Source organism: Scyliorhinus canicula, chromosome 16, assembly GCF_902713615.1.
Source record: "Scyliorhinus canicula chromosome 16, sScyCan1.1, whole genome shotgun sequence".
Classification (NCBI taxonomy): domain Eukaryota; kingdom Metazoa; phylum Chordata; class Chondrichthyes; order Carcharhiniformes; family Scyliorhinidae; genus Scyliorhinus; species Scyliorhinus canicula.
The window spans coordinates 29,836,853-29,859,509 of NC_052161.1; the positions used below are offsets into that span (position 1 = coordinate 29,836,853).

General features: G+C 43.7%; 1 protein-coding gene across 3 annotated transcripts in view; it reads left to right on the forward strand.

The window, feature by feature from the left end:
• The window catches only part of LOC119979296 (SEC23 interacting protein), a 153,111-nt gene that overhangs the window by 7,116 nt on the left and 123,338 nt on the right, over positions 1–22,657 (forward strand). For all 3 annotated transcript variants that reach the window (XR_005463696.1, XM_038821347.1, XM_038821346.1), the window contains exons 2-5: positions 6,393–6,931; positions 9,052–9,253; positions 14,918–15,111; positions 19,347–19,436. Coding sequence is in view for 2 of the 3 variants with exons in the window: in XM_038821347.1 (XP_038677275.1) it covers positions 6,393–6,931; positions 9,052–9,253; positions 14,918–15,111; positions 19,347–19,436 (1,025 nt within the window). In the remaining variant the exon portion in view is untranslated. The remainder of the gene's footprint in view (positions 1–6,392; positions 6,932–9,051; positions 9,254–14,917; positions 15,112–19,346; positions 19,437–22,657) is intronic.

Sequence of the window (22,657 nt, forward strand, 5' to 3'; positions counted from 1 at the left end):
ATAGTAACGGCACCGTTGCCGCTCTCCCCTAAGAGGTTTACCACGAGCCCGGTGGTGGCGGCGACCCTAAGAATCTGGGAACAATGGAGACGGCATCGGGGGGAAACAGGGGGCTCGTTGGAGGCTCCACTGGGTGGCAACCATCGGTTCATCCCGGGGAACACGGATGGGGGATTCAGGGGGTGGCAAAGGGCGGGCATCAGCAAATTGAGGGACCTGTTTATTGGCGGGAGGTTTGCGGGCCTGGGAGAACTGGAAGATAAATTTGGCCTTCCCCAGGGGAACATGTTCAGATACCTGCAGGTAAAGGCGTTTGCTAGGCGACAGGTAGAGGGATTCCCTTTGCTGCCCTCGCAGGGGGCGATGGACAGAGTGCTTTCGGGGGGTGTGGGTAGGAGAGGGGAAGGTGTCTGACATCTATAAGGTAATGCAGGAGGTGGAGGAGTCGTCAGTGGAGGAGCTGAAGGCTAAATGGGAGGAGGAACTCGGGGAGCAGATAGAGGACGGGACTTGGGCGGATGCCTTGGAGAGAGTCGACTCTTCCTCCTCATGTGCGAGGCTTAGTCTCATCCAATTTAAGGTGCTGCACCGGGCCCACATGTCCGGGACTAGGATGAGTAGGTTCTTCGGGGGTGAGGACAGGTGCACCAGATGTTCGGGGAGTCCTGCGAACCACGCCCAGCACTGGAAGAATTCTGGAAGGGAGTGGCAGGGACGGTGTCGAGGGTGGTTGGATCCAGGGTCAAACCAGGGTGGGGACTCGCGATTTTTGGAGTTGCGGTAGAGCCGGGAGTGCAGGAGGCGAAAGAGGCCGGTGTCCTGGCCTTTGCGTCCCTAGTAGCCCGTCGAAGGATTCTGTTACAATGGAAGGATGCAAGGCCCCCAAGTGTGGAGACCTGGATCAGTGACATGGCGGGATTTATAAAATTGGAAAAGGTCAAATTTGCCCTGAGAGGATCAATACAAGGGTTCTATAAACGATGGCAGCCTTTTTTGGACTTCCTGGCTCAGAGATAGGTAACTGGGTCAATAGCAGCAGCAACCCGGGGGGGGGGGGGGGGGGGTGCATTATTGTAGTGTTTATTCTGTAACTTTATAGTGTGTTAATATGCGTTGTTGTTAAAATGCTGGGTTGTTCATGGGGATGGGGCGAATGTATATGATTGTTAATAGTATTGTTACTTTCGGTATTTTACTAAGGTGGGTTAATGTTGTATAAAATCAAAATTTCTCAATAAAAATTATTTAAAAAAAAAAAAAAAACTTTTCCATTTCTGCAGTACCACACCTGTAGAGTGGGCCGTGTGCTCCCCATACCACAATCTATTAAAAGTTGTGGGTCAGGTGAACTCCATGATACACTTTGGGGTTCTCTAAGCCCTGGCCCATAACAAATTGGGGGCTCGTCCAGGATAAAAGTCTATCTATTGGATTGGCTTAGTGAACTTAAAGGCAGTGAGGGGTGAGCATATTGTGATTGCTTTTCATGTGTGGTATTTCATTTAAGTAGGGAGTGTGCAGTGGAAAATGGCTCTTTCAGAGGCTCTGAAGTAATTGGGGTGGAGACGGTCACATGCAGTACCTTACGGATAGAGACTAAAAGCAGACTTTTAGATTTGGCAAAAACTTTGCAGTTAACATGACCTGACAAAATGCAAAAAGATGAGGTAATTATGGTGGTGGCTAAGCATTTAAAGTTGCCTGAGATACAGTCTGACTCATTAGGAATGGCAACGATCCAGTTGCAGATTAAGCAACTTGAAAGTGAAAAAGAATTAAAGCAGCTTGAATATGCAATGAGAGAAAAAGAAAGAGAAAGGGAGATACAGATCAGGGAAAAAGAAAAGGAGAGTGAGAAAAGAAAGAGATAGAGAGGAAAGGGAAAAAGTGAGAATTTGAACTTCAGAAAATGGCTATAAAACATAACGGTCACTTAAAATTGGCAGACATAATGGGAAACGTACAGTTGGGAGGATAGTGATGAGGATAGTGAGAAAGAGCGTCATTGTTGAAGGCTTGGTGGGGATCTATTTAAATATGTCCAAGCATTGCCGCGGTTTGACGTGAAGGAGGTAGAAGCCTTTTTCATTTCATTTGAGAAGGTGGTTAAACAAATGAAATGGCCACAGGACATGTGGGTATTACTGATTCAAACAAAGCTGGTAGGTAGGGCGAGTGAAGTGTTTGCATCACTACCGGACGAGGTATCTGGGTCGTATGAGGAGGTGAAAAAAATCCATGTTAGGTGCATATGAACTAGTGCCTGAAGCCTACAGACAAAGGTTTCGAAATTTAAGGAAAGAATTTGGTCAAACATACATGGAGTTTGAAAGGCTGAAACAAGGTGATTTTGATAGGTGGATAAGGGCTTTGAAAATAGACCAAACGTATGAAGCTCTCAGAGAAATTATACTTTTGGAGGAGTTTAAAAATTCAATTCCTAATGTAGTGAGAACTCGTGGAAGAGCAGATGGTTAAAACTGTGAGATTAGCAGCAGAAATGGCAGATGATTATGAATTAGTTCATAAATCAAAGCTTGGTTTCCGATATCAGCTTCAGCCTGTGAGGGATAGAAACTAGGGACATGAGAAATACTCAAGTGGTAAAGGTGATCTGATGGGAGATAATAAGGAGAGTGTACCTCAGACTAAAACACAAAATCTAGGAGGGTGGAAGAGACATGAAAAGTATCAAATGTTTTCAACTGTAATAAACTAGGCCATGTAAAGTCACAGTGTTGGTGGTTGAAGAATAGCACTGGAAAGGCTGATGTGGTAAAACAGGATAAGACAGTGGGGTTTGTTAAAGTGGTAAAGGAAAGCCCAAGTGAAGTGAAGGAGGTGCAGAAGATTGTACAGCCTGATCAAGAGGTGATTGATAAGAAGGTGCCAGATCTCTTTTAAGAATTTACTGGTGTGGGTAAAGTTTACTCGTGTGTATCAGGAGGAGGAACATAATCAAAGACCGCTCCCACCCGTGAGGGAAGGTTGAACAAAGTTTGTGTCTACTCATTGGAGTTTAGAAGAATAAGAGATGATTTTATTGAAACGTATAAGGTTCTGAGGTGACTTGAAGGGGAATATGTTGAGAAAATGTTTCCTTTTGTTGGGGAAGCTACAACTAGGGGGTACAGTGGTTTGCACTGCTGCCTGACAGCTCCAGGGACCCGGGTTCAATATCGGCCTCTGGTGACTGTCTGGAGTTTGCACTTTTCTCCCCATGTCTACGTGGGTTTCCTCTGGGTGCTCCGGTTTCCTCCCACAGTCCAAAGAACTGCAGGTTCGGTTGATTGGCCATGATAGATTGCCCCTTAGTGTCCAAAAGGTTAGGTGGGGTTACAGAGATAGAGTGAAGGAGTGGGCTAAAGTAAGGCTTTTCAGGAGCCGGTGTGCACTCAATGTCCCGTTTCAAATTTGCAGTCAAATAACAACGATGCTGTGATTTTCCTTCTTAAGATTACACCCTGCATTTTCTTTGACTTATCACCTATAGTTGTGCTATTGCCAGAATATAGGCATCAAGTTTAATTTTCCTTTTCACGTTGAGTTTATCTATTGACTTTGGATTCAGGATGATTATGCTTGTGCTGATTTCCGTGAATTTCTTTTTATATGGTCATCAGTTGCTTCAGGATCATCATCTTTGTTATTTTAACAGCTTCAAAACTGGATGCTGCATACAAACGTACTGTAGTTTGTCGATTCACGTGACCGTGCTCAGTAATTTAGATGCAAGGAGAGGCTGATTGCAAGTTTAAGCTGGACAAAATGGCTTTCTGCGCTGTCGGGATTCTATGATCAAAAATAAGCGGTCTTCCATTTACAATGGAAATGAGGAGGAATTAATTCCTTTTTAAAAATAAATTTAGAGTACCCAATTAATTTTTTCCAATTAAGTGGCAATTTAGCATGGCCAATCCACCTACCATGCACATTTTTGGGCTGTGGGGGCGAAACCCATGCAAACACGGAGAGAATGTGCAAACTCCACATGGACATTGACCCAGAGCCGGGATCGAACCTGGGACCTCGGCTCCGTGCAACATCAGCCCTAACCACTGCGCCACCAGTTAAGCGGCAATTTAGCATGGCAAATCCACCTATCCTGCACATCTTTTTGGGTTATGGGGGTGAGATCCCATGCAGGCATGGGGAGAATGTGCAAACACCACACGGACAGCGACATGGGGGCAGGACCGAACCCGGGTCCACAGCGTTGCGATGCAGCCGAGCCAAACACCGCGCCACCATACTGCCCCTACTTCTGGTTATATTCTTAGACCAGAATATTTCATTGCAACCAGAGTTATTAATTCTACACATGAAGTCCTGGTAATTAAAAGTTGAAAACCGCAGGAGATTTGGGATGTATGTTAAGAGGGTAACCAACCAGATTGACTAATCGTTGCTGAGGCATTCAGAGTTTTAACCAAGAAGTAGATAAAAGAATCGTTAATTCAATGCCAAATCATGTAGTGAAGATGGCACAAATGGGATTAAGGGAGTAGAAATAAGAGAGAGAAGGATAAATGTAGTGGTTAGCAATATTGCCTCATGGCGCTGAGGACCCAGGTTTAATCCCGGTCTCGGGTTACTGTCTGTGTGGAGTTTGCACATTCTCCCCGTGTCTGCGTGAGTCTCACTTTTCTGCAATCCAAAGATGTTCAGGGTAGGTGGATTGGCCATGCTAAATTGCCTCTTAATTGGAGAAAAAATTGTCTCTTAATTGGAGAAAAAAAAAGAAATGGGCATTTTAAATTCATAGGGAAAAAAAATTCTTGATGTGAAAGAATGAAACTCCATACTTGTAATGAAGAAGTAATTTTCAGGGCCAGACAGGTGTTTCCAGAACTTAAGACTCTTCAACATTAATTGATTTACACTGACTTTTGTTGGTGTCTTTAGTGGGTATATTTTGCAAAGGACTCCAACATCATGGCGTTCCATATATTTCAATGCCGAGTCTTTCCATGAGATACCGTTAAAGTGAAACTTGTGAGGAGCAGGGTGAGTTGAAAGCAACCGCTTGGTTTTCTGTTTTAACTGTGCATGTGCAGTTGCAACTTGAAGTTGCTGGCTGGCTTGCTTTTTAATAGCATTGGGCGCAGCCTCAAATTTGCAGTCAAATAACAATGGCGCTATGATTTTTCTTCTTAAGATTACATCCTGCATTTTCTTCGACTTATCACTATAGTTGCGCTATAGGCATCAATTTAAATTTTTCTTTTCTAGTTGATTTTATCTATTGAGTTTGGATTCAGGATGATTATGCTTGTGCTGATTTCAGTGAATTTCTTTTTCTATGGTCATCAGTTGCTTCAGGATCAACGTCTTTGTTATTTTAACAGCTTCAAAACTGGATGTTGTATACAAACATGCTGTAGTTCTGGATTCACGTGACAGTGCTCAATAATTTAGATGCAAGGAGAGGCTGATTGCAAGTTTAAGCTGAACAAAATACTGATGGAGGGAAAATTTCTTTGTTTTCGTTAGACTGTTGCCAACTTACATATTTTCTTTTGAAAATACTACCAGAAATGATTTAATTTCATAAGTTCAGAAGTTAGTGTTTTAGCCAGATGTATTTATATGTTGATTTCAAAGAATCCTAAATTGTGTTTCCAAAGTCTTAATAAAGAGGAATTCATTTTTCAGAAACAAGGTTTTTTGACTTGCCTGGCTAAAAATAACTTTTTGATGAAAATGATGTGAAGCTCTTTAATGAGCCTCCGCCTGGCTAAAAAATTCGATAAAAATGCCTTGAAGCTCTTTAATGAGCCTCAGAATCAATGTCCGTTTTTAAAAGAAAAATTAAAATAGTCAATAAAATTCTGTTGAAACCAAAATAAAATGTTGTTTTCACTTGTAATGCTAAATTCATGATTCTTTTGAATTCTGGAAAGTTGCCTTGTTGGAGTTATTGAACTCACGGCATTAGTGAGCTGAATTACCCCGTTCACATCAAACTTCAGTCACCACAAAACCACACATAAGAATTCTGTTTGTAAACCCTTATCCTCCTATTTCAAAAGCTGCCACAATTTTATTCTTTGACCGTGTCTCCCTGATTCTTTGACCGTGCCTCCCTCATTATCCCAGCAGCTACTTTTGTGTCCGATTTTCCTTCCACCCCTTTCTCTAGTAGCCTTTGATATTCTGCTATGTTAAAGATACTCAAATGGCAGTAGCGATTAATAAGTATAGATTTGTTCATGAGTGCTACCAACATGTTTTCCTAAACGAGTTGCTTGTTAGATCAATAAAGTAATTAATTATAACTTTAAATACCCTGAATTACATTTATAGCCAGAAGAAGTTAGTAAAATACAATAGTTTAAGTATTTTTTAAAAAAAAAGACTGATCTCTGTTCTGCTATTGTGTTCTCTAACAGATGAATCGACAGATGTTGGTGAGGAGGATAGTTTTGTGGGACAGACTTCTGCTTCCACAAACCAGCCATCAACACTCAGCTATTTCACTCAGACTGCAACCAACAGTGATCCTTTTGCGAATATTGGACAAAATCCTTTCACAACAGCATCACCATCAGCAGGGACAACTTCAGTTCCAAAGCCTCCAGCTGAAGTGCCCCTTGCATCTGCAACTCAATCTGTTCAGGATCCATTTTCATTTCAGAGTCCCCAGTCTCAGTCTGGCTACATGATCCCCCCAAACTCTCAGTATGTTAACACAACACATCAGAATACTCAGCATGGAATTTCCTCATCAACTGCTTTCACATCTGTCTCGCCTCCTCAGACACAGCATAATTATAATCCTTATCGCCAGAATTTACAGAGCAGCCGGGCCAGTCCCTACTTTACGTCACCTCAGCTGCAGCAAAGCCAAGGTCTCCAGCAGATGCCTCCTTTGCAGTGTACTACCCCCGCTAATCACCTTTACCAGACACCACCAACGACTCCACCACAGGTAAGTTGAATTGATGCTTTACTGCCAAAATGCTTGTTACTGTTTGTTATATTAACCACATAATGCTCTGTTTATTCACAGACTGTCTGGAAAATTATTCTCCAGATCCAGCATCGTTCCCAGCAGTGGAATACTTGTATTGTAACTCTTGTAGCTTTTTTTTACTGTCCAAATTGAAGTCCATCAATATCGGCTAGCTTAATAATGGTTATTTGATTCACAGGTTTGACAGACATTATGAAAGTGTGACTTTTCCAATACAGTATCGATGCACCCTAGGTGCATCATTTCCCTCTGTTGATTAAAAAGAATGCAAATAATTTTTTGAATAATTTGGGCCTACCACAGATACTATCTTGGGTTCAGTGGTACCATTCACCCCTGTAAAAGGTCTAAATGATATTTTTCTCAGGGAGTTGGCTCACACTGCCATATAGCTATCTGTATGGTAAGGGACCAAGGATGTAAACATTGAACTGCTTTGCAACCTGATCTGGATCTTTGTGTCTTTCATTTTCTCCAAAAATAGACTTGAGTTAATGACTTGAGTTAATACTTAACTGTGTTGAAATGCACTTTGTTTTATTCTGCTGTAGGGTATACGTGCAGAACAACAGTTATGATCAGATGCACTTAGCCAAATTAGTAATTATTAATTTCATGTAACTATGATACTCCACTTAAGAATTTTGAACATCGCTGATCAGAAATTCTTCTCTCTGTAGCCTTCTGTCTTCTTGAAACACTCGATTATCTGACTTTTTCTTCATAGATAATATTTTATTTGAAAAAGTCTGACTCCAGTCTTAATGTTTCATCAAAGCTTGACTCCTTTAACTGCCTGTCCCAATCCCAGTGTGGAATCCACCAGCTTAACTTGGCATAACTTGGCACTGTTGCATCACAGCTCCAGGGTCTCCGGTTTGATTCCTGGCTTAGGTCATTGTCTGTGTAGAGTCTGCATGTTCTCCCCATGTCTGCGTGGGTTTCCACCGGGTGCTCCGGTTTCCCCCCACAGTCCAAAGATGTGTAGGTTAGGTGGATTTGCCATGCTAAATTGCCCTTAGTGTCCAAAAAGGTTAGGTGGGATTATGGGGATAGGGTGGAAGCGTGGGCTTAGGTAGGGTGCTCTTTCCAAGGGCTGATGCGGACTTGATGTGCACAATGGCTTCCTGTACTGTACATTCTGTGATTCTGGGTATATATTATACAGTAACAGTAGGTGTAAACGATCACAAATGCCAAATAATTTTTATTTGTTTACAGGGTGTTGGTTTAAGTGCCTTGTCTGAAATTTAATACGCACAAGATAGCCCTACTGTCATGTGAACTTAATCTCTTTAGCGCTAAATTTTTAACATTTATTACACCATGTTCCCCTCTACGGGGGGATTTGAGACTTGTACTGGCTGTAACTGAGTTAACAACGTTCCAAACTGGTATGCCAAAAAGCCTTGACTCAAGAATTGTACAGACATATCTTTTGAGATTTGGTAACAAGAAATTAGCATATACTGCTCATTTGTTGCTTGTTAACTCATGTCTCGATTAGGTTTACATCATGTAAAGTATAGGAGAACAAATAACAGATTGCAACAAGTGAATACTTAATTATGATATCCAATCAGTGCGAAGACACATACATGCGGTCCCCTAATATCACCAGCTCTCCATTATCAAGAATGTGGGTATCAATCATCTGCTTGTCTGACGTATAATCCATTTCCCAAGGTGAAAATGCCGACTGTAATAATGATTCTGTATGATTTTGTCTTCTTTCCTAACACCAGTACAAATGGTGAAAAGATCCCACATTGTTTATTGCCATCCTTGATAATGACCATCTGTGATTCTATTTCCTGGGCCCCAATCACCAGCAGGATGTGTCCTTGGAGTATTTTCCTTACGGCTTGCAACTTCAGCTAAAAGCTTGTGTGATATAGAAGTGTTTAACCCCTTCAGTGCTAAATGGATAACTATAGTTCCAAATTAATTCCGATATAATTTATTCCCCCCTCATCTCCCAGGTTAGTTATTATTTTCTGACGAGAATAATATTTTAATTGTGCTTGTACAAAGTCCTCTCAAAAGTATTGATCGATTATACCCTCTCATTTCAGGCAACTGTAGGGCAGACTATGTTACCACCCCCTCCTTCTCAACCTATATCCACAGCAATACAGCCTTTACTGAATTTGCCGTATAACTTCTACGAATCTGTGCGACCCCATTGGTTCTACTGTAAGCTGGTGGAAGGTAAACCAATCTGGATGCCATTCAGTTTTCTGGATACAGCAAAGCTGGAGGATACTTACAACTCCAGTGAGTAGAAAAAAAACCTATTTGTCTGATTATAAAGTTGTTGTATACCCAATATGTTTTTCTCTGGTTAAAGGTAACTTCAGTCCAGTAGCTTATGTCCTTTGTGACTCTTGCACATTTCCATTATTGCCCAGTATCAAGTTGCATTCAGTTCTGAATGAGGTTGAGCGGTCTCAATCAGATCCAGCATAATTGAATTGCTTTTGTGTGTTGATTTAAATTTTCTTTACTGCAGAAAATTATTTATTTGCATTAAAAACGATGTGCAGTCGTCCTAACGTTTTGTATCTGCTGCAAGAGTTTCACCCTGAATTTCTATTCAAATAAATCACGTGGAATGGTTTTAGAATCTTTTGGTTTTTTTCCTTGACAAACTGTAGATGTACAACAAATGAGTCATTTGTAACCATACCACAAATTAAATATCTTCAGTATTTTGGCCATTTTAACATTTCTTGGCTCTCTCCTCATGAAGTTAGCTGATCATGGTGGCGTCCATGTTTGCTTCGTGTTTCAATGTAGGTAGCCATGTACGTGTGATAGTAACTGGTTGGTATTAGTAGTGTATATAACTGTGGTAGCCATAACAGTAAAGTCCAGCTATGCTGTGTTCAATAGCTACTGATGGAGATGAACCTAACCCTAATTTGGAAATGGAAAGCTGCATTTAACTTTTCCATCCCTATTGCCAGACTAGCTAATTTTAATTAAATGAGATAAAAAGCACAGACTAGATTATCAGATCTGGGACTTTTTTGATGGTTTAATACGTTATCAGGCACATTTTTCCACCAAGCTGTCAGGATTTTACATAATAATAGAATTTAAAGATCATTCTTGAGAATTATTAAATAGGGAAGAAAAAATACATGTTTAAAAACTGAAAAGTGTAGAAACAATGTGTATTTATGATACAATTCAATCTAGTATTCTCAAATAGCTTGTAAAATCGTTAGTAATATTTTTCAATGATGCTTTGAATATGCTACCAGTCTAATGTTTGAAGCATTTAGTGTGCGAATGGATTGATATTGAACTAGCTAAAAGTCTAATTCTTCAAAACAATGCGTTTTGGACACATCCAGTTCCAGGGTGATAAAACTTTAAGAATTGTGAAGCAAAGTCTCCAGGCTTCTGTTTAGATGGTGGTAGTTGCTGAAAAATACCAAAAATAGACTCCTGTTTTACTCCCCTCGAGCTGCAGCATTAACTTGTTGAGTACAAAAATGCTTTTTTTGACCATCATAGCCAGTGTTTGTCTTTTACTGAATGTATATATACACAGTGCCTTTGATTTGCGACCCATGTGGACTAGAACAAAGTCATGTTTTGCTGCTTGCTAACAATGTCAGTCAGCACAAACTTGTCATAATCTATGTTGACTGCTGTCACAGCATATTGTCTTTGTAGTTTTTTATTGTATTCATTACAGTTCATTTAAAGTTAACAATGGGGAAGTCAGAGGGATCTGACGAGTTTCCCCATGATATAAGCACGACTGATAAATAGAATAAAATGCGTACGGGAGAGAATTTTTAAAAAGCTAAATGCTGAACTACCAAATGGAAAATCTAAATTTTGAATTCCAATCTCACCTATTCGTCATTGAGCTGCTTGTGGTTTTCAAATGTTGAGCTGCCTTGTGTTACTGTGTAAAGGAAAGATTTGAGTTGGTCACACCGCAGGTGAAAGTTACTGAGGGAGATAGAAAATGGGTGACCAAAAGACAGAGCAAGAGGAGGAAGGCAGTGCAGGTGTCCCCTGCGGTCATCTCCCTGCAAAACAGATATACCGCTTTGGATACTGTTGAGAGAGATGGCTCACCAGGGGAAGGCAGCAGCAGCAAGGTTCATGGGACCATGGCTGGCTCTGCTGCGCAGCAGGGCAGGAAGAAAAATGGAAGGGGTATAGTGATAGGGGACTCAATCGTAAGGGGAATAGACAGGCGGTTCTGTGGACGCAATCGAGACTCCAGGATAGTATGTTGCCTCCCTGGTGCAAGGGTGAAGGATGTCTCTGAGCGGCTGCAGGACATTCTGGGGGGGGGGGGGGGGGGGGGGGGACAGCCAGCTGTCGTGGTGCACATAGGCACCAACGCTATAGGTAAAAACCGGGATGAGGTCCGACAAGCTGAATTCAGGGAGTTAGGAGTTAAACTAAAAAGTAGGACCTCAAAGGTAGTAATCTCAGGATTGCTACCAGTGCCACGAGCTAGTCAGAGTAGGAATGTCAAGATAGATAGGATGAATGCGTGGCACGAGAGATGGGTGCAAGAGGGAGGGATTCAAATTCCTGGGGCATTGGGACCGGTTCTGGGGGAGGTGGGACCAGTACAAACCGGACGGTCTGCACCTTGGCAGGACTGGAACCGATGTCCTAGGGGGGGTGTTTCCAAGTGCTGTTGGGGAGGGTTTAAACTAATGTGGCAGGGGGATAGGAACTTATGCTGGATGTCGGAGGGTAGTAAAACAGGGACAGAAGCAAAAGGAAGTAAGGGGGAAAGTGTAAGGCAGAGAAGCCATAGTCAAAAATCAAAAAGGGCGACAGTACAAGGTACAGTGACTGAGGGGAGCTTAGTGTATAGGCCCAGTAATACTAAAAGGAATAAAACTGGAGATGTTAAGATTCAAAATAGAGGTAAAAAAACCAACATAAGTGTACTTTACCTGAATGCTCGTAGTATTTGGAATAAAGTAAATGCGTTGATGGCGCAAATCATCGTGAATGACTATGATTTAGTGGCCATTACTGAAACATGGTTAACGGATGGTCACGACTGGGAGTTAAATATCCGAGGGTATCAAATTATTCGGAAGGACAGAGTGGATGGTAAGGGAGGTGGTGTAGCTCTTTTATTTAAGGATGACATCCGGGCAATAGTAAGTGATGACATCGGTGCTATGGAGGATAAGGTTGAATCCATTTGGGTGGAAATCAGGAATAGTAAAGCGAAAAAGTCACTGATAGGAGTAGTCTATTGGCCACCAAATAATAACGTTATGGTGGGGCAGGCAATAAACAAAGAAATAACTGATGCATGTAGACATGGTACAGCAGCTATCATGGGGGATTTTAATCTTCATGTCGATTGGTTTAACCAGGTCGGTCAAGGCACAAATAACATGCCAGTGACTGATAGAAATGAGGCTATGACAGGTGAGGACCTTGAGAGAATTGTTATCACTAAGGAGGTAGTGATGGGCAAGCTAATGGGGCTAAAGGTAGACAAGTCTCCTGGCCCTGATGGAATGCATCCCAGAGTGCTGAAAGAGATGGCTAGGGAAATTGCAAATGAACTAGTGATAATTTACCAAAATTCACTAGACTCTGGGGTGGTCCCGGTGGATTGGAAATTAACAAGCGTGACACCACTGTTTAAAAAAGGAGGTAGGCAGAGAGCGGGTAATTATAGGCGAATGAGCTTAACTTCGGTAGTAGGGAAGATGCTGGAATCTATCATCAAGGAAGAAATAGCGAGGCATCTGGATAGAAATTGTCCCATTGGGCAGACACAGCATGGGTTCATAAAGGGCAGGTCATGCCTAACTAATTTAGTGGAATTTTTTTGAGGACATTACCAGTGCAGTAGATAACGGGGAGCCAATGGATGTGGTATGTCTGGATTTCCAGAAAGCCTTTGACAAGGTGCCACACAAAAGGTTGCTGCATAAGATAAAGATGCATGGCATTAAGGGTAAAGTAGTAGCATGGATAGAGGATTGGTTAATTAATAGAAAGCAAAGAGTGGGGATTAATGGGTTTTTCTCTGGTTGGCAATCAGTAGCTAGTGGTGTCCCTCAGGGATCCGTGTTGGGCCCACAATTGTTCACAATTTACATAGATGATTTGGAGTTGGGGACCAAGGGCAATGTGTTCAAGTTTGAAGATAACACTAAGATGAGTGGTAAAGCAAAATGTGCAGAGGATACCGGAAGTCTGCAGAGAGATTTGGATAGGTTAAGTGAATGGGCTAGGGTCTGGCAGATGGAATACAATGTTGACAAATGTGAGGTTATCCATTTAGGTAGGAATAACAGCAAACGGGATTATTATTTAAATAATAAAATATTAAAGCATCCTGCTGTGCAGAGAGACCTGGGTGTGCTGGTGCATGAGTCACAGAAAGTTGGTTTACAGGTGCAACAGGTGATTAAGAAGGCAAATGGAATTTTGTCCTTCATTGCTAGAGGGATGGAGTTTAAGACTAGGGAGGTTATGCTGCAATTGTATAAGGGCTTACTGAGGCCACACCTGGCGTATTGTGGTCAGTTTTGGTCTCCTTACTTGAGAAAGGACGTACTGGCACTGGAGGGTGTGCAGAGGAGATTCACTAGGTTAATCCCAGAGCTGAAGGGGTTGGATTACGAGGAGAGGTTGAGTAGACTGGGGCTGTACTCGTTGGAATTTAGAAGGATGAGTGGGGATCTTATAGAAACATATAAAATTAAGAAGGGAATAGATAGGATAGATGCGGGCAGGTTGTTTTCACTGGCAGGTGAAAGCAGAACTAGGGGGCATAGCCTCAAAATAAGGGGAAGTAGATTTAGGACTGAGTTTAGGAGGAACTTCTTCACCCAAAGGGTTGTGAATCTATGGAAATCCATGCCCAGTGAAGCAGTTGAGGCTCCTTCATTGAATGTTTTTATGGTAAAGATAGATAGTTTTTTGAAGAATTAAGGGTTATGGTGTTCGGGCCAGAAAGTGGAGCTGAATCCACAAAAGATCAGCCATGATCTCATTGAATGGTGGAACTGGCTCAAGGGGCCAGATGGCCTACTCCTGTTCCTAGTTCTTATGTTGTTATGTTCTTATAAGGCAGCGAGGGAACCCATTTTGCACCAATGTGTAACATTATCTTAACCAGGCAAGTGTCGCATACCTAAATGTTCATGCTGGGAGATTAAAGGAAGTCTCTACTTTTTCAGCTTCTCATTACAAGATAATTGAGGAAAAGCCAAGTTTTTTGGCCCACTTAAGTTGAGTTATCTGGGAAATCATGGGAACCAACTATCTTAAATCTGCTTGCAATATCTAGTTGGTTCTCAATCCAGGGTCCATTATTACTCTTATCTAAAAGTCCATTCCATGTGGATAAAATATTGTTTCTAAATTTCAGTTTTACTCCTTTTAAACAATGTCACGTTTCCGTAATCATTCAATTTAGCTTGAAGTAACTTTCTGGATTTATCTTTTTCACGCTACTTACCTTCTTTAAGCACCTTTCTGATACTTTCTAAGGTTGAAAATGCGACATTTTTGAGGTATTTGCACATAAAGGTTTTTGTAGTTTGTTTTCTTTCATTATTATTCACTAGTTAGAAGGGAGGAAATAAATTAAAAGCTAACCATTGAGAAGGAAAAAGAAAAGACATTCAACCAATAAACATGACCAAGATGACAGGCCCAAGAATTTTTAAAATAATGACAAAGTGGAATTCTAATTTTCGGTTTTGTTTTGATCGTTACCCAGATTATTTTTACAACCTTGAAATGTTTGCAGGCACAGGGTAAATGCCATCTAACCAGCTTTGTCACCAGCCTTTTTTTCATACAAAAGATTCTTTTTCACAATTGTGTAAGTACTATTAATAGTACTTCTTTTGCATTCATTGACTATTTTTCGTACAAATTCTAAGGTAACTATTTGTGATTTAAAACTTTCAGTACAACCAGATCCAGAAAACGTGATTGTGTCCACTGATGGAGGCCGCTATGACATTCAGTTGTATGATCGTACACGGCACGCTGTGTACTGGGAAGAGGAACCATCTGAAGTGAGACGCTGCACGTGGTTTTACAAGGGGGACATGGACAGCAGGTTTATTCCTTACTCTGAGGAATTCTGCGAGAAGTTGGAGGTACAGTATCCCAGAGAACTATACTCTGCTGCTGTTTAAAATGAAGTGAAAAAGTTTAGCACCTGCCAGCAGTTCTGAGCCAATAATTCACAAAGCACTACAAGTATCTTGGACCAAAGAGTAAAACAAAAAAAATCAACAGGACTTTGTATTTGCTCTGGTTATGTTGACATGGGTTGTAACATTCATGCCTTAAGCTGTAACTCCCATTTTATCCTAGGAGTTTACTACAGGGCAATCTCCAGCTGTCCCAATGAAAGGAAATGTAGATCACCCAATCTCGAGGGTATCCAAATGATTCCACTGTACTTTCCCAGTGATTCAATCTATGTATTTTAGGACAGCCTGAAATCCTGTGGGAACACTTGGATGACCTACACAGGATCATGCAGGAAGTTTGCATGGATTGCTCCTACTGCTAAAGGCTGGCCTTCCTGTGAAATAACAAAAGTGGCAATGACAGTAGCAAATCTGATGCCGGTTTGCACATGGTAATCCTGCATTAAAAAAACCAAACAGTGCTTGACGGGGACGGTCATATGAACCTTTACAGTTTCCTTTCCAATATGCTGTTGTCATGAGAAATCTGCCACTTGATTTTTAAAAATCAAGTCTTTATCTTGTCCATGCATGATGAAGCTTGATGAAAATATATTTTGCACTTTTTTTTTTTTTAAATAATTTTTATTGAAAGAGTTTTTCCATACAAACATTTACCCCTACTAATTTTTAAATTATTTACAACACAATCCCTCTAGGCAAATGTCCCTCCCTCGCCCGCCCTCTCGCGCGCACCAGTCCTCCCCCCCCCCCCCCCCAGGCAACCTTAACAAACAAGGCAGCCTACAGTTTCAGACATGAGCAGCGAGCAGACTTGCCCGCGTTACAGTCGTGCATGTCCCCCCACGACCCTTGCTGCCCCCCCTCCCCTCCCCCTCCCCCTCCCCCCCCCTCCCCTCCCCCTCCCCCTCCCCCCCCCTCCCCCTCCCCCCCCCCTCCCCTCCCCCCCCCCCCCCCTCCCTCCCCCCCCCCCCCCCCCCCCCCCGGGTTGCTGCTGCCACGACCCCGAACGTCTATCTCTGATCTAAAAAGTCAAGGAAAGGTTGCCACCGCCTGGAGAATCCCTGTACCGACCCTCTCAGGGCAAATTTGATCCTTTCTAGCTGAATATAGCTAGCCATATCGTTAATCCAAGTTTCAACGCTTGGAGGCCTCGCGTCCTTCCATTGAATTAATATCCTTCGTCGAGCCACTAGGGACGCAAAGGCCAGTATTCCGGCCTCCCTAGCCTCCTGTACCCCCGGTTCTACCCCGACCCCAAAGATCGCAAGCCCCCATCCTGGTTTGACCCTGGACCCCACCACCTTCGACACCGTCCTTGCCACCCCCTTCCAGAACCCTTCCAGCACCGGACATGCCCAGAACATATGCACATGGTTCGCTGGGCTTCCCAGACATCTGACACACCTGTCCTCACCCCCAAAGAACCGGCTCATCCTTGTCCCCGTCATGTGAGCTCTATGCAGCACCTTAAATTGAATGAGGCTCAGCCTCGCACACGAGGAGGAAGAATTGACCTTCTCCAGTGCATCCGCCCACGTCCCGTCTTCTATCTGCTCTCCCAGCTCCCCTTCCCACTTGGCTTTCAGCTCCTCCCTGATGCTTCTTCCGCCTCCTGCATTATCTTGTAGATGTCTGATATCTTCCCCCCTCCGACCCAGACCCCCGAGAGCACCCTATCACTCGCCCCCTTACTGGGGAGCAGGGGGAACCCCTCCACCTGCCGTCTAGCAAATGCCTTCACTTGTAAATATCTGAACATGTTTCCCGGGGGGAGCTCAAACTTCTCCTCCAGCCCTCCCAGGCTCGCAAACCTCCCCTCTATAAACAGGTCCTTCAGCTGCCGTATGCCCACCCTGTACCAGCTCTGAAATCCCCCGTCGATGTTCCCCGGGATGAATCTATGGTTCCCTCTTATTGGCGCCGCCAACAGACCTCCCATTTCCCCCCTATGTCGCCTCCACTGCCCCCATATCTTGAGGGTGGCCGCCACCACCGGGCTCGTGGTGTACCTCGTTGGGGGGAGCGGCCATGGTGCCGTTACTAGGGCCCCCAGGCTTGTGTTGCCACAGGACGCCCTCTCCATTCGTTTCCAAGCTGCCCCCTCCCCTTCCATCATCCCCTTGCGCACCATTGACACATTTGCCGCCCAGTAGTACCCCGAAAGATTGGGTAGTGCCAGCCCTCCACTGTCCCTACTCCGCTCCAAAAAGACCCTCCTCACCCTTGGGGTGCCATGAGCCCACACGTAGCTCATGATGCTACTCGTCACCTTTTTGAAGAAGGCCCTAGGGAGGAAGATGGGCAAGCACTGAAATAAAAACAAGAACCTTGGGAGGACCGTCATTTTGATTGACTGCACCCTCCCCGCCAGCGACAACGGTACCATGTCCCACCTCTTAAATTCCTCCTCCATCTGTTCCACCAGCCTGGAAAAGTTCAACTTGTGGAGGGTCCCCCAGTTCCTTGCCACCTGCACCCCTAAGTACCTAAAGCTCTTTCCTGCTCGCTTGAAGGGGAGTCTCCCAATACCCTCTCCCTGGTCCCCCGGGTGTATCACAAAAACCTCGCTTTTGCCCAAATTTAGTTTGTACCCCGAAAAGTCCCCAAACTCTGCTAATAGTTCCATTATCTCCGGCATTCCCCCTTCTGGGTCTGCCACGTACAGCAGTAGATCATCCGCATACAGCGATACTCGATGTTCCTCCCCTCCCCTAGTCAGTCCTCTCCACCCCCCTGAACCCCTCAGTGCCATCGCCAACGGTTCAATCGCCAGTGCGAAAAATATATTTTGCACTTAAGTGACATAGTTACTGATGACATACTTTGATAGCATTTATGTTATAAATCTGCCAGAGCGAATCAAGCTGTGAATTCGTGATAAAATAACTAAGGTATTTTATCGAATCCAAGAGTGAATATACTGATTTTAAAATTAATTCCAATAATTACCTCCTGCCTGCTAATCTTAAAATTGGGGCTAAACCCTGGAGTTACCAATTTTCATATTGTAGTTATGATGCGATGCATGCAGTCATTTTCCTTACTTGGCCCAGAAAGTGAGCAGTATTCACCCAGAGGACACCTTCAATTACCCACATCATGTACAGTGCCAAAGATGCATATTAATTATTTTAGTGATAGAATTTTATGAACAGTCTTGCTTATTTTTGCATTGAGTATTGTATTTCTTTCCAAAATTGTTCTGTTGGCAGAAGTTGTGGATCCTTGAGTGCATTCCACTAATGTTGCACTATTCCATTGTTCTGACTGATTGGATTCTGAAGCAGTGAAAAGATTTCCTACAATAGTGGAATTTGGCAGGTACAGCACGGTAGCACAGTGGTTAGCACAGTTGCTTCACATCTCCAGGGTCCCAGGTTCGATTTCCAGCTTGGGTCACCGCCTGTGCGGAGTCTGCACCTTCTCCCCGTGTGGGTTTCCTCCAGGTGCTCCGGTTTCCTCCCACAGTCCAAAGATGTACAGGTTAGGTGGATTGATGGCCCTTAGTGTCCAAAATGGTGAGCTGGGGTTACTGGGTTACAGGGATAGGGTGGAGGCGTGGGCTTGGGTGCTCTTGGCAAGAGCCGGTGCAGACTCGATCGGCCGAATGGCCTCCTTCTGCACTGTAGTTTCTATGATCCTCATTCATCATTCGTATACAGTTTATGTTGCCTCACTATTTCAGAAATCCTTTCTGTATCTGCACTAATATGTACTCCTTTATCAAATTATTGTGTCACTGATAAAAATTTTATTTTGTTTAAGGCTATTTCACTCGAGGACATACAAACCTATGAATTAGAAGCAGGAGTAGGCCAGTCAGCCCCTTGAGCCTGCGCCGTCATTCAATGATCACCCTTTTAAGCAAATGTCAGTTGCTCACATTAATTGTGTTATTCAATGAATTCCTTCCTGTCTAATTTTATTTTCCTTGCTGGGAAGTATCAATCTACAAAGTGTCAATAACATAAATGACATTCAAAACTAATTTGCAAATCTGTAATTTACAGTTGTTGCATTAGTCATTGGAATAAATGCACTTGGCAAACCCTGGTAGATAAAGCCTAAAGCGAATTATAAATTTTCAGTTTAATTTTAAAATAATTTTGATTTGTTAAGGAAAGCAGATTGGATATGTTGGCAGCCTGGCTTAATTTATTTCTCTTTTTCAGGGAGAATATAAAAAGACTGTAACTACTAACCAGTGGCATAAAAGACTCGAGTTCTCTAGTGGGGAAACCATTGTTATGCATAATCCAAAGGTACACTCTACATAAAAACAACCACGTGTATTTACAGTGAATGCGGAAAAGTACACAGTACATTGACAAATGGGTAATTGGTTACAGTATGGAACAAGGGCAAAATAACAAACCAAATACAACATAATCAAGAGCAGCATTGTCAATAGTGTCTTATAGGGAACAGATCCGAGCGGGAGTTGTTGAGGAGTCTGGTAATTGTGGGGAAGAAACTGGATGTACGGGTCTTCAGCCTTCGGTATATTCTGCCTGATGGAAGGGTCTGGAAGAGGGCAAACCTGGGTGCGAGGGGTCTCAGAGAATGCTGTCTGCCTTCCTGAAACGTCGGGTGGTGATTCACTTACAGTTAGGGGCAGCACGGTAGCACAAGTGGCTAGCACTGTGGCTTCACAGCGCCAGGGTCCCAGGTTCGATTCCCCATTTGGACACTGCGGAGTCTGCATGTTCTCTGCGTGGGTTTCCTCCGGGTGCTCCGGTTTCCTCTCGCAGTCCAAAGATGTGCCAGTTAGGTGGATTGGCCATGCTAAATTGCCTTTAGTGCCCAAAAAAGGTTGGGAGGGGTGATTAGGTTACGGAGATAGGGTGGAAATGAGGGCTTAAGTGGGTCGGTGCAGACTCGATGAGCTGAATAGCCTCCTCCTGCACTGTATGTTCTATGTTCCAGTTGCGACTTTGGGTCGAGGGGGGCTGGAATTGACGCATTCGCCGAGGGTGTCAAAGCATAAAAATCAAGGCACAAATAAAAAATAGTCTCTGGGTGGGGTACCGATGTTTAGGAGCACTGTTCCTGGGATATAGGTGATCTTGGGTGGCATGGTTGCATGGTGGTTAGCGCCTTTGCTTCACAGCGCCAGGGTCCTGGATTTGATTCCTGCTTGGGTCACTGTCTGTGTGGAGTCTGCACGTTCTCCCTGTGTCTGTGTGGGTTTCCTCCGTGTACTCCGATTTCCCCTCACAAGTCCCAAAAAGATGTACTTGTTGGGTGAATTGGGCATTCTGAATTCTCCCTCTGTGTACCCGAACAGGCACCGGAGTGTGGCTAGGGAATTTTTACAGTAACTTCATTGCGGTGTTAATTAAGCTTACTTGTGACAATAAAGATTATTATTATTACCAATGCTGACTTAATTGCCCATTTAGTTCCCCTGATAGGTTGACGGGCCTCCTCATAAGATTATTATAACCACTAGATGGCTTGTTTTGGCCATTTAACAGAACTTTAAGACCCATCTGTGTTGTATGGAACTGTAGTCAACTCTAAATAGTGTCCATTCCCTTAAGGATCTCAGATTGATTTTTGTGCTAGTTGAACTGTGTGCTTGCTTATTTTCACCTGATACTAACCCACAAATGGCCAGGTTTAGTAGTTGATCACCTTTGTTGTTGCAGATTCATTCTGTCTAAGTTCCCATCAAATATTTCTATGTCCACTGTTAGAATGGCAGTTAAGTACACAGTAGTTGTAGATTTCTATAGACCACTTCCATCATAAATATGAACACATTTATTTTTTTTAATCAAATTTTATTCCAAACACGAGCAATAAATCAAACAATCAACAAAAAATACAACCAAGTTACAAACAGTTTGTCATTCTCCCCTTTTTCTCCCTTTAACTGACACCCCCCCCCCCCCCCCCCCCCCAAAACTAACCCCACACCCCTACCTGCTGGCAACAAACAGATCTTTGAATAGAGACCGAAAGAGCCTCCATCTTACAGAGAGTCCTTCTTTCGACCCTCTAAGAGCGAACTTAATCTTCTCCTATTGTAAGAACGTTGCCAATTCCCCAAATGCCGACACCTTCGGCAGTGCTGCCGAACTCCATCCCAGTAGGATTCGCCGCCGGGCAATCTTGAGTGGTGAAGGCCACAACATTGGCCTCCTTACCCACCAGTAGCTCTGGCAGCTCTGAAACACCGAAAATCACCACCAATGGGCACGGCACCATCCTCACCTCCGCAATCACCAATTGTCTTGGAAATCGATGCCCAGAATCCCCCCAACTTCGGGCCAGACCAAAACCTCCAGTTCATTCTGAGTTAGCAACTTAACCAGTAGAGTATACTTTGGCAGCTGAGGAAACGAGGGGAACTCCTTACATACAAAATCCTTCACCTGCATGTCCTAAATTCACTCCCCCTCGGCTGCTGGAACTTCCCCTGCAATTTCTCCAGCCTCACGAACCTCCATTCTATGAACAGATCTCTTACCCGCTCAACCACTTCCCTGTGCTAGCTCCTGTACGTCACGTCTATCCCCACAGGTTTGAAGCTATCATTTCCACATATTGGGGCCAATGCCGACATACCCCATACTCCAGCTGATTCCATATCTTGAGGGACGACACCGCAACCTGGTTACTGGTATACCTACTCGGGGAGATGGTGCCATTGACAGCGCCCTTAAGCACACCACACACAGGAGACTTCCTCCACCTCCACCCACTCTGACCCTGGCCCCCCACCACCGCCGCACCTTCTCCACATTTGCCGCCCAATAGTAATGCAGGGTTGAGAGCACCAGCCTCTCCCCACCGCCATTGTCTGTGCAGAAAAAACCTCCAGATCCATTTTGGAAGGGACTGAAAAACAAATAGAAACCTCGGAAGATTGTTCATCTTTATGGTCTGCATCCTCCCTGCCCTTCGCAGGGCAGTGGCAGGGCATCTTACGTCTTCAAATCGCCTTCCACCCCCTCTACCAAATTAGCCAAGTTCCACTTGTGCATCGTGGCCCTGTCATGGACTACTTGAATTCCCAGATACTGAAAACTTATTTTGGCCAGCTTAAATGGCAAGGCTCCCAAATTAGCACCTGCCACCTACTTCTCTCTCTCTCTCTTATTCTCTCACTCTCTCTCCCCGATCCAACAGGAGAACGAAACCCAAAACCCGAAAACTCGTCAACCAAAAACAAGACCAACAAGTGCAAAAAACAACATATGCATATAAAGACAAAAATGCTCCTACCATTAACCCTCTCCCAATTATTGCCCTTGAAAGTCACCTAGAGTTTGGCTGAGTATAAAACCCCAAACCAGCCCTTGCTCCGAAAGAGCGTTGCTGTGGACTTATTAAAACCCCACCTGCCGTTTGGCGAGTTCATCCCCAATGATCCAGATCCAATTCTCCTCCCAGCTACAGTCTTGCGCCGACTTTGCCCACCTCAGAATCCTCTCCTTTTCCTGAAACTTGTGCATTCGAATGATCACTGCTTAAT